General features: G+C 34.6%; 1 protein-coding gene across 8 annotated transcripts in view; it reads left to right on the top strand.

Moving 5' to 3' along the window:
* Nucleotides 1–18,014, top strand: part of KIAA0825 (KIAA0825 ortholog) — a 233,766-nt gene that overhangs the window by 41,026 nt on the left and 174,726 nt on the right. For 7 of the 8 annotated variants that reach the window (XR_003945874.2, XR_007780379.1, XR_003945873.2 and 4 more), the window contains 2 exons: nucleotides 5,276–5,444; nucleotides 10,763–11,432. Coding sequence is in view for 5 of the 8 variants with exons in the window: in XM_030237303.2 (XP_030093163.2) it covers nucleotides 5,276–5,444; nucleotides 10,763–11,432 (839 nt within the window). In the remaining 3 variants the exon portion in view is untranslated. The remainder of the gene's footprint in view (nucleotides 1–5,275; nucleotides 5,445–10,762; nucleotides 11,433–18,014) is intronic. The other variant, XM_050986500.1, reaches the window with a different exon arrangement.

The following is an 18,014-nucleotide window of genomic DNA, read 5'->3' as shown; positions in this document are numbered from 1 at the left end:
TGCCCGTGGGAGGGAGTCACATTACAGCAGGAGATTGGGTGGAACGTCTACTTGTGAAATTGGAGCCACACTGGAGAAGTTCATGGGGAACTGTTTCCTGTGGAAAGGACCCCATATCATAGAAGAAAAGAGACTCCCCTCCCTAAAAGCCAACTGAAGAAGTATTTTGAGTGACAAACTGATCAAGCACCCCCATGCCCTGTCTCCCTGTGCTCTCAGTGGGAAGGAGAAAGGAGCTGAGGTGGGGGGGAAAAGGCATTTTAAAGGCTTATTTTACTCCTCATTATCCTCTTCTGACTCTGTTAGTAACAAGTTTACTTTATACCTTTAAGTTTGAGCCTGTTTTGCCCATAGAGTGTTTTCTCCCAATCCTTATCTCAACTCATGAGCCCTTTGTTATGGTTTTCATGGGTGCCTGGCATGTTGACCAGTGCCACACCCTGACAAACTTCAACCTGACCTAATTAACAGTAGTGTAGTCATAAGGATTTCGAAGGTCTGTTTTGAAGGGCTGCAATGAGATCGGTGCTAGTGTGCACTTACAGCATTGCATCTTTTACCATCACCATTTGATATAAATTATGATAATTATTTGAGAACTAGCAAGATCTTGTGAATCGTAGATCTGGAAGGTGTCTCAGTAAGGATGTTAGTATGCCATGGTCCAGCTGTTGATCATAACTTTGCTGATTTGCCAAGAAATGCTTACCAATATCAAAACAAAGGGATGGAGGAGTTTCAAACAGGGTATTAAGTCAAGCTATCTCATTCCATTTTCTTTTATCAGAGCTGACGTGTAAAAGGGCTTATGCATTTTTAAACTGATATATGCTGCAGGAGTTATCTTTCTATCTTATTTTGAAGAAAATCTTTGCTTGTTCTGCTCAGGAATTTTCAGGAAGCAGTTATACCTCATATTCCTGTTAGTCAAGAGATTTATCAAAATCTTGGCTTCTTCAACCAAAATCCCAAGAGTTGTTGAGTATTTGGGAGAATTTCAAAATGAGTGTTAATTGTAGAGGAAAAAGGCAATGAGGTTTTTTCCTGTAGAGGAAAAAACTATATGATTTTATCCATTTAACTTGGACCTAATATTTATCACAGCTTTCAAAAGTAATTTGACTCTTTTGGGTGAATATAGTTGGCTTGTTGTACAAACGTATTACTTTAGTGTTTGCCTGAGAATTTGATGCCTGCAAAGGTATTACAGCAATGTTATTAAAAACTTTGTCAGAATAGTAGTTGTCTAGTCCAATCACTTTTCTGGACCAATTGCTAGAAGTAAACAAACTGAGAAAGGAATGTATTTTTTTTCCTGCGCAGACTGCGTTGTTTCTGTGCAGAATCACTGAGTCTGGGTTAGTTGTTCCATAGCAACTTGCTAGCTGGGCAGCACAGTTTCTCAGAAATTGGCTGTTTTATTGACACTTGATTTCTTTATTCAAATATTCAGTGATTATCACTGTGTCAGTACCTTGGGTGGTGAATTAGCTGTCATCTACATCTACAGAAGCTGTAATCAGATTTTTGACTGCCTTGTAAAGTATCCCATTTCATTTCATACGAGCATATATATGAGATGATGGGTTTTGAACCCTTATTTGTCACTGTCATGTTTTAGTCAATGGCGTTGAAAAACTCATGTTTCACTGCCTGTCTTCTGAAATAACTTACCAAGACAAAGCCTGCATCTTGTGACAGAAATATCTCAAGCCTTTAAAACAAGAATGGAAATTAAAGGTGTGTGGGCAGTGGTTCAGTTAGAACTGACTGTTCATAAATGGTTAAGCTGTTGAGTACTTTATCTTGCTAGAGTGTAGCAAAGCCATCACCATTCTATTTCTTCTGGTTTCAATAATACAGTTATTTTACAGTTAAGAGTGGATATGTTTTGTAAGGAGCTAATCTAGAGATTTACAGTAGTTTTCAAAGTCCTTTAACCAGGTGCTGTGTCTTTGGTTTGCATCTTTGGGTTCAAGATCAAGAGAAAGTTTAACAATGAAAATGTCTGTGTGAATTACACTGCTGAAAGTCTTTCTGCAAATTTTTTACTGCTCACAGCAGGTCCTCTGATACACAGACTTCCAAATGATAAGACTTTTTTTTTTTTGTATGAATGTCCTATACCTCTAGCAGTCAAGCTTTTTAATGAGTAATAATAGTAGTTTTCTAACACTGCTTGTATCTTCAACAGCAGTGAAAACAATGATGTTATTTATTTTAAAACAGTCTGTTTTAAAAAGACACATAAAAAAAAAGACACACAAACTGATTCTAAAGCTGTGTTTCCATGAATGTGAGGATCTTAAGAATAAGGAACATGAGGTTAAAAGGTAATTTAATTTTATAGCTTAGCAGTTTAATTTAACCAATGTTGTCATTTTATAGCTGCTCCCTATGCTAGATGAAATAAATTGAAATGTGCTTGTTAGAAATTGAAAGGAGGTAGAAGACCATACTTCAACTTACTCATCATAATCTTAGGCAATGGAAAATGATACATGGAGGGGCAACTCTTATTCTGATACCATAAGTTTCAAAATAATGTTGTGTGACATTGTATGATAGTATGATAGTGCTTACACTATCAGTTCCATTTTACAGTACTTTTAAAACTGTTTGTCCATTGATGAAGTCACTTAAAAAGCATTCTCTTCACATGATTAGGTTATTTGTAAAAATTATCATTAACTTAATAAATAAGAGCACCTTGGAGCTCTTACATTGAGATTGTCTCTCTGCAGTGCAGGTACTTACCAATGTTTCTCCAGAAAAGCACTCCAATGTGGACACAGATAATATAACACAACTTTGCTTTGGTTTGTTAAAGAACTGCAGGCACTCTCACCTGTAAGGAGGAGAAGGTATTTCAGTCACATCATTTTCACTTCCATAATGGTACGCTTGGAGTACTAGCCACAAAAAATATGTGCCTGCAAAGGCTCAGGGTACTACTTTTGTGGGACTAAAGATTTGTTTCCTGAAAAATCAGTCAATATTAAAAAAAAAAAAAGTACAAGCATAACTATCAAGTTTCTTTGCTACAGAGAAAGGTTATGTTTTTTCTTTGAGCTTTTACATTCCACTCCTTCCTTAGTAGTTGGTGACTGCTTTTTTCCTGTTTGCATCTGAAGAGTTCCACAGGTTCCAAAAAAAACCGGTTGAGTCATCTATGGACCAAAAATTTATTGAGGGTCATTAAATTTGCATGTCTATAGTATGTATATCATGTCAGTTGACATCATCCGGGTTAGTGCCTCAGTATGTTCAAAGAAGGAGCAAATTTGCTACTCTGAACTTAAAAAAAAATACATTTGCACTTAATGAAAAAATACTACTGGGAAAAAAGGAATTTAGCACTTTATATGGCTTTTTAAAAATTGTACTTTAAAAAAATTAATTAAATACATTAAGCATATTTTTCACATCAAAATTACATTTTTGTTTCCAGTTTCTGAAACTTCAGGAAATTCTAAACCAGAAAATCAAAGACTCATTCTACCTATGCTGGTATGAAATTATAAAAGATTTTGATACCAGCCTAGGTGGTATCAGGATAATTTTAATAATATTTACTAGAAGTAGGTTTTTTTTACTTAAAACACTTTTTTACTTAAAACACTAAACTCAGATAATAGACTTTTTTTTTTTTTTAAGGTAACCAAATTCCTAAATATTTAATTAATGTAATTTATGTAAAGGAATAAGTAACTATAATTAACCATGTTCTTGTATTACTGAGTGTTGACAAAATTCTTAGCAAGATGCAGCAGTGGTTTTGAAACCCTATTTACCGACAGTATTCTGTATGCTGTAAATAAACAGGATGAAAATATGTTTATTCAATCAAAAACAGCTTTAGTCCTAATTAAATGTTTATTTTGGGAGGATAAAAGGATTAATTAAAATGAACATAGTTATCATCATTTATACTTGTGGGGGAGGTAAGGAGCAGGGGAGTGGCACTGAAATCTATCTATTTAATTCCCTTATCAGTATTGGGACCAATTACCAAAATGTCTGGTCTTGAGAAGGCTGTAGTTTATTCATAGCTTGTAGTTTATTAGCTTGCTCACAGATTCATGTGTCAAAGATAAGTGTAAAAATTCACTCATAATAGTAGTAGATTGGCACAGATTTAACGATAGTAGTGTCTTATATAATGCACAATGTTGTAATATATTTGGGTATGTTTGAGATACATCAGCACATCACAATAAGAGCCTTTGATAGTGTCCCAGGAGCCAAGGTGTATGAAGAAGGCATTTAGTTTCATAGTCCTGAGAACAGGTTTCACTAACTAGAATGATACTTGCCAATCTTTTGTTAAGTTTAGGATTAGAATTCATGGCTGGGCTATTATACTCAGTTTTCCCAGGATCTAAATTCTATTTTTCTAACTGAACTGTATAAAATATTAAGCATTGCTTTTGGAAAAAATTGTAGAAATTAAATACCAAAAGGTGTTTTTGTAGGAAAATAAATAGAGTTAAATTGTTTTGGATTTTTTTGTTTTGTTTTGTTTTCACTTAAATGTCCATGCAAGTAGAAAAAAAATAATTCTGGATGTTTACTTGTTCTTGTGATCTTTGCAAATGAAGTCACTGTAAAAACCTAAACGACACATCTGGTTTCATAAAAAGAGTTATGATTCTAGATGAATGTTAAGGAGTGGATTAGCTCCTGAAAACAAAGTCTGTTTTCTTTCAAATATTCTAATGACAAAACAAGAAAGAAAAGATCTGCTTTCTCAGCACAACAGGCTCTGAAATTCTTTTCAACATTTTCTGTGATGTCAGTGGATCTTTAAGAAGTTATATTAATATATCTTATGTTTTATAAAACAACTGCTGATTGCTAAAGGACCAAAATGACACATTCACCTTTGAATGCAGCAATTGATTCAGTTTATAGTCTCTGCTTTAGCTAATTAAGCACCAAGGACCAGATATTAGGTTGGCTAATGTCTTGTTCATTAACTACTTTATTAAAATGAATAAGATTGTTTGAAAGTGAAGCGGTACATACTCTGGCTGAGGATGGTACAGCCGTACGTAGTCTGGCCTGAAGGAAAGTTTTTTTAGCTCTAGCTCAACAGTACTTAAATGTTAATTGTTAATTCTGCAAATTCAGGTCTTTTGTGAGGGTAGCTTAATCTGTGAATAAGAAGGACTAAAGTTACCTTAATTTTAAGTAGTTTTTCTTTTTAAAATGTGGCATATATAAAATACTTTTGTCTCCAAGTAATGTAGAAAAATCCTGTGTTTTTTTTTAGCATAGAAAAGTGTCTTAAGGACCTGCAATCAGACGTAAATGAAATATGTACTGATGAAGTACTACAAAGCACAACTGACTGCATTCAGTGGCTAAATAACTGCAATTTTAGTTCTCTCAGACCTTCTTCTACAGACCATGGAGAGCTGCTGGAGTTCCTTAAGACCCTGGTAAAAACTGTTTATTAAAAACTTTATTGTTGGAAAGTTGATTATACAACTGGAGGCTGGGAGATGGGTGGATGACTTCAATAAGTTTTCTCAATTCAGCCTTTACTGTTGTGAGGATAGTTCATAAATCCATGCCTGCAGCAGGGTGTTGTATTTCCTTTTGATCATGCCTTAAATAGACAAACTTGGAACAAAATCTTTCCACAGATGCTACCATATGTTCAGCACTGCTTGGATTGTTTTATAAAACACATGTTGGTAAAAAAAAAACCACAGGAAATTACTGTCTACACTGAGGCTGTTAGTGTTACTGCATGTTCTTCAATTTTATCACTATGAGTTCAACTCATCTAATGTATCTTATTGTCCTTCATGCATTATTTAAGCATAAACTTCCTATCTGCTGTGTGGCCAAAGAGGTAGGTGATAGATGCCCCATCCTAGGAAATGTTCAAGTGCAAGTAGTACTGAGCTCTGGCAGCCTTATCTGATTGAAGATGTCCCTGCTCATTGTAGGAGGATTGTACTAAACAAGCTTTAAAAAAGTCACTTCCAATCCAAATGATTCTATTTTTCTACACTTCCCAATGAGAAATGTGGGAGCTACATTCTTTGTTCTACCAAGTTATAGAACTAGATGCAACCAGAAATCAAATTTCACTACAATGAAATTGAAGAGTATTAGAGTATTTTTATCCAAATTTTTTATTGAAAGCTTGCATTTGTATATATGTGTAGAAATGGAAGTCTGGAAAATTGAATTGGCAAGATCAGTGAAGGCTGATCCCTCAGTAAATGATGATCTTTAATTTTATATATAAACTGTCTATGTGTGCATTTGATATGATACATATATACGAGATCAAAACCCATGAACAGTATCCAGTGATTATTCTTTGTCACTTCTGTGTCATGGTTTAGTTGTAGACCATGAACAACTTTAGGCTAAGATAGCTGTAATGGAAGAGGAAAACTGTAGAGAAGGGGAGTGTTTTCTCTGGCTAGAGCACAAGCTTGATAAAATCAATGATTGATAAAAATCAATATTTTTTTTAACTCTTAGGACTCTTCTTGCTCTTTAAGTCACTGTTGATTCCACTGGATATTGATCTGTATCAAATGAGGAAGTAACTTTTAGAGACGCCAGGTCTTTAATGTTCATGTGGTGAAGAGTGATTTTGTTCTCTTCTGACAATGTTGATCAGTATGAATGTTGCTGTTAATAATCATTCCATTCAAGGATGTCAGAGGCTGCTACACATCATACTTGATCTAGATGAAATTAGATAATCCCAGAAAAAGCTTACTATGAAGTTCTTGTTTTCTGAAGTCTTTTGTTATTCCTCTTAGTCCACTTAGATCCTTACTGTATTCCCTCAGAATGTGGCATGGCACTGATGACACTTGTGTCCATGTTCTGCCTACTTCCTTCTTCAAGGTCTATTCAAGCCATATGCCTGAACACCAGGTGGCGGCATTTGTTTGGAAAACACTAAAATGTCCTCATCTTATATAAAATGTGCTTTCCAGCTCTCCAGCTTCCCGGGAGCTTACTAACTGCATGACAGTCTTGCTGTGAGCTGTAGTATCCAGTTAAGCCTTGAGAACGGCTCTGTGGCAAGCTGCTAAACAGACAGCAAAGTGAGAAGCCTGGAAATCTCAATTCTGCAGTTTATCATGAAAACAGTTTTGGAGCTCAGCAACTTTCACATCACTATTTCCAGGCATATGGCTTCTTAGATAATCCAGCCTGTTGTGTAAATGGAATTACAGATGAAAAATGTATCTGTACTGTCTGTAACTGTAGTACTGACCATACTACAGTCTGTCTATAAGAAGTTACATTCAGTTCCATAAACAGGTCTGCAGTAAACTATTTTCAATAATATTCAGCATTAATGAGATTATTATGAACTGACCTTTCTTAAATATATATCCCTTTCCATTGAACTAATTAGATAATTTCTTCTTTCATGCTTTTAATTAAGTATATATAATTCATATTCAGTAATAGGAACCTTCTTTCTACTTCAGGACGATATCTCTATTCATTGTTATATTATTATGTGTATTTATTTTGTTGAAATTCATAACGATTTAAAAATTGTTGGGACAATTGAAAACAATACAAAGTTCTTTTTGGGCTTTGCCTGAGGTGCTATATTTAGTTTTATTGTTATTATCATACATTTGTAAATTTTTATGAAAATACCGAGAATTTCTTCATGAAGCCTGAAAATGTTAATTATGTGAAATTTTGTCATTCTGTGTACTGTCTTGTAACTCAATATTTAAAAGCTGAATATATGCCCTAACACATTGTCATTAAGTTCTGTTCCTGATAAAATAATGGGAGATTATTTTTTTGATCAAGTCTTCGTCTTACTGTACTTGTTTATTGATATGGTAGGTAGTTATGCATATTATGCAGTAATCCGGTTGGTAAACTGCAACTGGTTTTCTGTATATCATTGTTATGAATAACTTTCTGTGCTCAAAAGGGAACTTTTTATGCTTCTCCAAAACCTTTGGATATTAATTTGGATCTTTTTCTCTTGAATAGTGCTGGCATCATCTTTTGCAATATTTTTATAGGTTAATTTTTAAATTAAAAAGCCTATATCAATATAGGCAGTGTGTGAAGACACTTGATGACACTTTTCAAAGCTTCAAAGTTTACTTCAGGTGCTCTTTCTGAGTATCACTACGTCTAAAATAGCATCTGCAAGCTCCTATTTTTAATGCTGTAGTTTAAGTTGCAAAGGGCTTGAAACAATCCTTAGATATATAAAAGTATTTCTACTTTTCCTTAAAAATCAGCAGTAAGGATTTGCTTTGGAGGTCATTTGGATTTACCATTGAAGGCATCAGGTGCATACACTGTTTTGACAGCATCTCTTGCTTTGTAAATTTCAGAATGTAGTATTTGAGCATGATTCATAAAAAACCCCCCAACATTTAAAGTCCAGAAGTCTACTTGCCAAGATACAACCTTTCAACACAGTGGTTAGTAATGAGGGTTTCAGTTTACACCTTGAAACACATTTTTCTTTTGAGCCACTAAACTTTATAGAACAGTTTAGCAGATAATAAAAGAAAATGGGATTAGTATTATGGATTTTGATATATATGATTTGATATTTGAACCAATTGCACATATTTCTATTACACATACATGTTTTTGTAGGATGATATTCAACTGATAATTTCCTTTATTATTCTGTCTTCCATATCTTTCCTGCTTGTTAAGTAAGAAGAATTAATAAAAATTATTTTGAAATAAAGATCTAAAATGGAAGAAAAATAGGTAGGAATAAAGATCTAAAATGAAAGAAAAGTAGGTTGTTTTTTTTAAGACTCTTTTATAAGAGGCAATCACGCTCCCAATTTGTTATTTAGAATTAGGTGCTGTAGTGAAAGTGGTGTTTTTTTTCTAATAAACTCTGGTCAGAGGGCAACAAGAAGGTTAAACTCTCTAAGGTCTGTAACAGGTTTGAAACATCCAGAACAAAGAATAAGAGTTCTAAATTTAAAAATAGTTGCGACTCTAAAGCATACTTATCTGTTGACAAAATCTTGCTACAGGGAAAAGATTTAGTATTTGGCATTCCAAAATGGTTATGTTTATGCAATACGATACTCAGACTTGAATAATCTACCTCTCCTTCAAAATCGGAACAGAAATGAAACTAATAATTTCTTCAAATTATGTAAGTTAAATAAATCAGCAGTGCTGAAGGTGGAAAGTAGCAAAGGTTTCTTTACCAGCCTTGCTTTATAGGATGGAGTATGACTTGCAGACTGTGCTGATTTCTAGTGTCTAGTACAGGGCTATGTTTTGGATTTGTGCTGAACACACAGCACAATATGGAGGTTTTTCTATTATTGCCAAGCAGGGATTACACAGAGCCTTTCTGCTATTCATACTGTGACACTGGTGAGGATGTGGGGGGTGGATGGGAAGGTGGGAGGAGACACAGCTAGGACAGGTGACCCAAACTGACCAAAGAGAGATTCCAGACCATGTGGCATCAGGCTCCGTATATAAAGTATGGGGAAGAAAGAAAACAGGTATGTCTGGAGTGATGATCTGGTGATTAGAGATGCTGGTGTGGAGCTGGCTGAACACTTGCCTGCCATTGGAAGCAGTGAATTAATTCCTTGTTTTGCTTTGATTGCGTGCATGGCTTCTGCTTTACCTGTTAATCTGTCTCTCAACCCATGAGTTTTGTGGCTTTTACCCTTCCAGTTCTCTCCTCAGTCCTGCTGGTACAGGAGTGAGAAAGTGGCTGCCTGGGACTTGGTTGCTGGCTGGGGTGGAGCTATGACAGATTAAGGACAGACTGGAATGACCCCCCCCCTGAGTTGGTTTGCCACAATTGCTTTTCTCTATTGGAGAGATGCAGTGGGAAATGAAGGAGCAAGTGAGAGGCTTCTAGATTCTCATCCACTTAAGGCTTTCCTACTGAAACTAAGAAAATCAAGAGTACCACCAATTCCACTCAGTTTTCTTGAGATGGTGGTATTGAGCTGTGACAAGAGGAGCTGCCATTTGTTGTATGACCTCTTGAAGCTGAAGCAGCTCTAAGGTCATAGATCCTTGCCTTGGACTGAGAGAGAGCTCTTCAGACTTGAATGAAGAAGGAGCAGCAGCCATGTGATTTCACTTGCTTTGTTAACTGACTGCCTTCTCCAACCCATACAGCATAGATGTACATGGAGATCACTAATATCAGTCTGTGTCTTGGTTTGGTGGGTTACACAGCTTCTTATTCTTCTGTCCTATGTCATCTACAGCTCTTTAATTCTTGACAAGTTTTCAATTTTAGTTCTTTAAAGGACTCCTGGGAAGACTTTTTTATCCTTAGAATGGTCTTTTTGATGATTGCCTGCTGAGCCATATAAGGCGACCATTTTATAAATTCCTTGCTTGGTTTTATGAGAAAAACCTATCATAATCTGTGTAAAACTTAAGTGATTTTTTCATACTGCTTTCTTTAAAAGATGCTGTGACATTAAAAAAGGCTGCCAAGGGTTTCCTTTGAACTGTGGTCTAGAATTGATTGAGAAAAGAGGTTGGGGAGATAAGAAAGATGAGAAGATGAGTGTGAGTTATTGGCAGAGGTAGACAAGAAAATTAATTCACGTATAAATCCTGTTTTCCACAGATTTTATAATTTCTGTTGCTTACATATCTTACTTACATATCTTAAGATAATTAGTATAGGAAACTGTTTTTAGTCTAATATGAAGCTGTTTATTTAATGAACTGGAATGAACAAAAATTTCTAAAGTACTGTCTGATTTACCTTTGTTAGCAAAGCTTGTTGAAGAATGAGAAGAATCAAGAAGAAATGGTACTTCACTTCCTCCTGGATCTCTCTAGTCAGTGTGGTGTCTCATTTCCCTGTACTGCAAGTGGGATGTCTTTTGAGTTAACATCTTCACTTCATACTATTCAGGATGATTCAGCTGTGGATGTGAAATCTCTTTGGGATGATGTGAGATTGCATCTTCGACAATTTTTAGTACATAGACTGCAAAGTCAAGAAGAAACAAACACTAATGCTTTGCAACAACAAATGGAATTTAAAACTCAGTGTGTACAGCAGCTTTTGTTTCTTTATCCCAAATCAGAAGTCTTAATGAGGTATCAAAATATGCAGAATAAACTGGTTAGTGATCTTCTACAAAACTGTATTTTGTCTAGTAGTGGTGAAACAAATTTTGATAAGGTGGTTCATGGTTACCAAAGTTCCATACCCAGATTGTGCACAATGATAAAAGAGGATTTGTATATCCTAAGTGGAACAGTTGGTCCATCTTCATCATTAAAGTTTATTAATGAAACTTACCTGGATACTATCACTGAAGAAATGACAGTTCTTCTTGAAAGACTTTGTGAGCTGCAGTTCAAAGAAAATGCTCTACACATAGTTAAAGCAAACAAGATTTCAAAGAAGCATAGAGGAAGAGTTCACGCTGTAGGTTAGTAGTCTTATTTTATGTTCTTTGTAGTTAGGTGTTATTTTAATTATACTGCTGCTTTTTTTATATATACTTGATTGTTTTCTGTGAAGAGAGCTGAAATTATTAATTACAGCTTTATGTTTGAAACACATTACTGCAGTTGAACTCTAGACTGTGTCAGAATTGTGGTGCAAAAGTAAGAGAGAGTAACTCATGTGATTAAACAAAATCCTATTATAATCCACTGGATAACACTGTCATGTCATAGTAATTTTTTTCAGCCTGTTTTATTCCAGCTTCTGAAATATGTACTAAAATAAGAACTAATCCAGATTTTTACAAACACAAACTGTTAAATTTTCTACTCCCACTTTTTTTTTTTTAATTGTCAGACGTTTAAAGGAGATTATAGGAAAAACAGTACAGTAATGTGTCCATAAAACAGATACCGATTCACACATCAGAGCTGACCCAAAAGATTACTATGCAGATTCTAATTCTCAAACTAAGAAACAAACAAAACCCGGTTACACTTTCTAGTCTTGTGAAAGTACAGTAAGTTTAAGTTAATACTGCCTGGTCATTTTTTCTTTTTCCAAGAAATGTCAAGTGGAAGAGGAATCTGTTATTGATGCAGTGTTTTCTGTATTTTTTTTTGCAGTTTTTAAGTCTGACATGCTAATTTCCAAAGGGAAGAACCAGTGCTTTGGAAAAAAAAATTACAGTATCAAAACTTCCATAACATAATTGCACAATTGTATGTAATTGCTTTTTCAATGCAGTGTGTGGAGCACACCTTGGTGCAGGAGCTGTTTGTTTAAAGCATAGCTTTCCGCAAAGTGATTTGAAGACAGAAAATATTAAAAGTCTAGAATCATGTGAAAAATACAGAAACAGAAGATCCTTGAATTGGGCAGCATAAAGAAAGGATTAGGAGGTGATGATTTGTTAGGTCTATAAAGAAGAAAATTACATACTTGTGAGTTTTAAAGTCAGCATATGTGTTGGTCTACTAATAAAAATTCCAGTGGAAGAAATGTAAAGAATATTTTCAACAGGAAGTGAAATATGGAGGAATACTGGAACATGTGGAAGACAAGGAAGAAGCCATGCAGACAAATGAGTAGAGAGGATGAGAAGTTCGGTGTATATACTAGTAGGATTCAGTGCTGGTGGGAAGCAATGAAAAGTAGTGTCAGAGGTATGAAATAACAAGAAATGTGGTTTTGAATTACATAGTGAGTCAGTGAAAGGATTCACTGACCAAAAAAAATTGCCTGGAGTAAACAGGGGCTTGTAACTTAATTTTTCTTTCAGTCTCAAAACAGCTCATGAAGATCGGGAAGTTCAGTTATCTCTATTTTATATCTAAAACATGGAGTTTAAAGTGATCGTAAACATGTCTCTCTGAAAAATCATACTTTAATTCTGTGTTATAAGACAGAAGAAAACAGTCATTCAATCTATTAATAGAGTGCTTCTTCTGCCTACATTTTTTTTGCCACAGCATGTGACTTTGCATGTTTTTGTGCCAGTACATCTATCAGTACTGATTTCCAGTGCATTTTGTGTGGTCAAAAACACACAGGAAGGTGAAAACAAGCAGTAAATCTTAAGATTTTCTTGCTTTCTTGCTTTGAAACTTTAAAACATTTTCTGCAATTAATTAAAATAGAATTTTTCTATTTCATAAATATTAGATCAGATTTTCATTTTTCTTGAAAATTCATTAAAAGTCAGATTTCAGATGCAGTAGCTGTCTCCTTAACACCCATAAAATGTGTTTAGAATTGCTGTTCATTAATATAATTTGATTCTCAGGATTACTTTCTTCACAGGAGCTGTCATAGTCATGTCTTCATGTTATTTTACTTCAAGAAGTCAGTATGGGAAGTAGGTATTGATTTGCCTTCTATTCTTACTAGTTTTCTGCAGAAAACTGCTCATACACACTTCAGCCAGGGAAACCATAAGGCACCAATAGTGAAATCAGAAATCAGATAAAACAAAATATGTGTTTAGAGTTATGAAGTTTTGAGTGTGATTTCAGTTTTTTTTTCATTTCTGGATGTGTCATAGCCTACTATTTGGTATTATTCATGAATTCAAACAGAAAGTATCCTTGTATTATAATTAAAACCAGTTATTACTGTGTAACTTATTTATAAATGAGTTTGTATGTGAAGAGTCTTTTTTGGAAAGAGATTTCTCTCCTATAGATGTATGAATATACTACATTTGTATCACACTGAGTTATATAAAGGCATTTTTCTCCTTTAGAATTAGAATGTTCACAAGGCAGTTCACAGTGAAATAACTATTTAGGAAATATTTTAAGAGATTTGTAATGGTGGACAAGTTCTTGATATCAAGTGATTTTCCTGCTTGGAACTCTTAAATTCTGGTACTTGTTGACGTCCCACAAATTAGAGTGGAAATTTATTTTTCCCAACCTAACATAGGTTAGGTTAATAGACAGCTTTAATAGATTGCCTAGACAGTGGTACCCCGTTTGCCGAGTATTAAAAGAAACTCATGCATAAATATAGAGGGAAGGACAGAAAGAGAAGGTTTTTTTTCTTACCTGAAAGACAGATGTGTTTCTTATTTTTTGATGGATGTTGCCTCTGCCCTTTGGGAACCCTCAAACCAACACATTTCAGAATATCAGAATAATTTAATCCAGGTCATTCAGTTGGGACTGCTATCCTAGAGGTGATAGAAGGGTTTGTGTTTGCTTAGTCCATCCTCAGGGTAATATGGTTTTTATTTGATATTTATTGTGGGGTTTTTGCATAAAAACTGCTGTAATTGATCCTACTATATAGCGTAGGGAAAAAAATAACAGAAAATACTAAAGCAGTGCCAGAACCTCAGAAAACTTTTTTATAGACAACCTATTTCTGTTGGGAAAATAGAGGTAGTCTATAACAAGCTTTAACAGAGTTGTCTTTAAAATATTCCATATATAATAATCCATTTGTGCAGTAAGGAATTAATGTTTTTCTTTTCATTCTGTGCTTGAGCAGTTATTAGTGAAGTACTATAAAGAGATTATTTCCATTTATCAGTACCTTGGAAGTGTGTGGCTTGACAGAGAAGCTGTCAAAATGGCATGTGAAAAGAGGCAAATTTTGGAACTCAGCATCTTTGGTTGCCAGCTGTAGTGGAGGCAGGTGATTTTATGTTACAGCTCGATCCTCTTACCTGTTAGATTTGTGCCTCTTATTACCTTCAACAGTGCAGGATTCAGCCAATAATATTTGGGCTGTTACTGTACAAGGCTTTTATATAACATTAATTATAATTTCTCTGTGTACTCTCAGAGCATAGTGTTTCCAGCTTGCTAGAATAATGTGCAAAGAATGTTTCCCAACCCACTCCCTCAAGTTTTTTGGTTATTAATGGGATTTTGTTGTGTCAGACTTTCTATTGTATTAATCATTTGCATCTTTCTAAAGTTTATGTAATGTTGTGATATTTAAAAGTATACAAAAAATACTTGTTAGCCGTACTTAGCATGGAAAGAATCTCAGCTGGTTTTCAGGTTATCTCTTGCCATTTTTTGCTTTGATTTCCAGTATGGTATTTCTCAGAGATTATTTGCGGCAAGTCTGTGTATTGTAGTTTTACCTTTTGAACCTTTTTTGTGTTCCTTTGTTTATAAAAATATTAAGCTGGTTTAATCAGGCATGACTAACTTATATTAATTTCTCATCTGTTAGATGAGGAAACAGCTACTCTTTCAGATAATAAGACATCTGCCAAAAAAAATTAAACCTCCTGGAATTATGTATAAGGATGTATTAGTGGAAGGTTTTCTTTGGCTTATGTATATAGTTTTTAGTATATAAACAGAGTATAAATACTTATGTTGGCTAATTAGCTGGTTTTTCTAATTTCCTGTGGTAAAAATGAAACAGATTGGGGTTTTATTTTTTCTCACATATTCAAATTAATTTGCTTAATATTTTTAAATATCACAAACTTTCCAGAACCTTAAACCTTTAAAATCATAACTGAACTTCATTTTTAAAATCTGAGGCAATAGATATGTGTTCCTAAATATCGGTAATTCATCATTTTTAAGAAAAATGTTATCACAAAGTGGAAGTAAATTAAAGTGATACAGATTTAACTAAGCACATTTTTTGGTAGAAAATAATTAAAATACCTTCAGAGATATACTGTAATATTAATATGAATATATTACATTTTTATCCCAGTATATAGCCTTTTAGTTAGATGTCCAGCAGGCTTCCTTTCTCTTTTCTTTCTCCAGAATATAACCGACGTCCATTCTATTATAAAGATATATTCAAATGCAAACTGTGATTTAAATTATTATATTTTAAATCTCTTATCTTTAAACATTCATGAGTTCCCACAGAATATATTGTGTTTGTAAAACACCTAAAATGAATATGGCATAAAGCTAATCTTGAACAGAAGGACTCACTACCATGTACAGGAGCTGCATTTGTGGAGTTGAGAACAAGAAGAGAAACAGGCTCTGGAGTAAGTTGTTGAAGTGAAGACAACTTTGGAATGTTAAATTAAAGTACTTGGTATGAAAAAACCTCTTTTGAGCTCACTTATACTTACATATTCCCAGCAATTTGCTGAAGAGCTAACTTGAGATATGAGTTTTGGGCTTTACACATTTAACTTAAATTTGATTTCTCTACCATTTTTATGTGCGTATGGTTTTATTGCTCATTGTTTATAATTTTCTCTTTTTGAAATTAAGAGCTTTAGTTTCACATTTGCTTTTATCCTTTTGTGTAATTTGCATTTACTTGGTTTGCAATCTCAGTAGCCACCGCTATGGCCTAAAACAAATCTTCCATGATTTTTGTCTTTCCTATCAAAAATATACCTAAAGTAGTATTAATACTTGCTGATTTAGCGACTGCATGATTAGAAATACCCCAACTACTCACATCTGGGAATAATTTCAGCCCAATAACTTTAATGTTATTGATCTTCCATTTATATCTGGAAATGGAAGCATTCCAAACTTGGATTATTGCAATTAATATTTATATCTTTGTAACCGTTTTGGTATTTCTGTAAAGATGAGAATTTATTGCAGATAATTTTAAATACTTGTGCTGTGGTTTCAGTTGGTTTTCCACCATGTTTTCTTGCCCATAGTCCGCTATATGTTTTTTAACAAGTATGACAGTGAAAGGGGAAAGTGTTTTAGTCACTTGACTTGCTACTGTTCAGTCCTGAAAGTCCTGTTGCATCTTTCTTACGTGCTGAGAAGGCACATAATACAAAGTAATCCATATGGATTACAGGTGATAATATCCAGTATGGCATCGTGCTTCTGCATGTCAAATTTATTCTGTTGTCCAGATCTTTGGACTGGTACAAGCTAGCTTTCAGTTAAATGTCTAATGTGTCCTTAAGGCCACGTGTTTAGAATTGCGAAGTTTGAGATCTTAATTATGGAAGTTATTTGAAGTTGGCTTGTTTTTTCATAAATTTTAGCTTCAGGATATTTGAAGACCCTCATGACTACTGCAGTGACTTCTAGACATTATAAAGAGAAAAATAAGAAACTAATAAAAAGTGTAGCTTCATCCTCTTTGCTTCCTTGCATGTCCCTCTTCTTGTTTTTCCTAACTTCAGGAGACCTGCAACATGAACACCTGTTCATCCCTTCCTGTGGACATACTTGTTTTGCTTCTGTTTGTGTATGACCAGAAGTTTATGTGCTTCATTATATTGCTGTCTGCCAGGCATCTCTGTCTTCTATTTCTGACCTCTCTGTCCTATTGCAGAGTGCCTGGCAGCATAACTTCTGTAGGAACAGGGCTTTAAGGACCAATATAAAACACGGTACAGAAAGAAAGGTGCCTGTGTGCAAGTCACCATTGCAGCTGCTGACCCCTTGAGCTGCTCTGCATGGATATTCACAGAATTGTAAGAGTTGGAAGCGATCTGAATAATCATCTACTTCCAACTCCCCTGTCATGAGCAGGAACATCTTCCACTAGACCAGATTACTCAAAGTCCCATCCAACCTGACCTTGAACACTTCTAGGGATGCGGCATCCCCTAGAGAATCTAGGCAGCCTGTTGCAGTGCCTCATCACCCTCACAATCAAGAATTTCATCCTAATATCTAATGTAAAGCTGCCCTCTTTCAATTTGAAACTATTTCCCATTGTCATGAAAGGCACACGGTTTCATTCTTGGTAATTTTATTTTTCAAAATGTTTTTACAATTGGCAAACACCAGCTAATTGCCTTCCTTTGTGGTTTTACAGCATACCTGCATTTTCTGCCTCAGAATGAACAGAGCATTTAACTCACTGTGCTCTCTAATAATTTCATTCTCCTCCCAAGTGTAAAAGATGAAGACTGATTTACTCTATAGTTGATATATTGTGAATGTTCAAAAGTCAATTTGACATTTATATACTGTAATTTTCTTTTTAGTAATAAAAAGTGACAAAATATGAGGGACAATTATGATGAAAGTCTCTCTTTTACTTCAGAATATGGGCTTGCATGAAGAAGACTTTGTAGGACTAAGGCAGATTAGAGGACACTTTTAAAATGTCTTTAAAATATGCTCCTGCACAA

The sequence above is a fragment of the Serinus canaria genome, chromosome Z (assembly GCF_022539315.1).
Source record: "Serinus canaria isolate serCan28SL12 chromosome Z, serCan2020, whole genome shotgun sequence".
In the NCBI taxonomy this organism is placed as follows: Eukaryota; Metazoa; Chordata; class Aves; order Passeriformes; family Fringillidae; genus Serinus; species Serinus canaria.
This window is presented reverse-complemented; position numbering and strand designations above follow the sequence as displayed.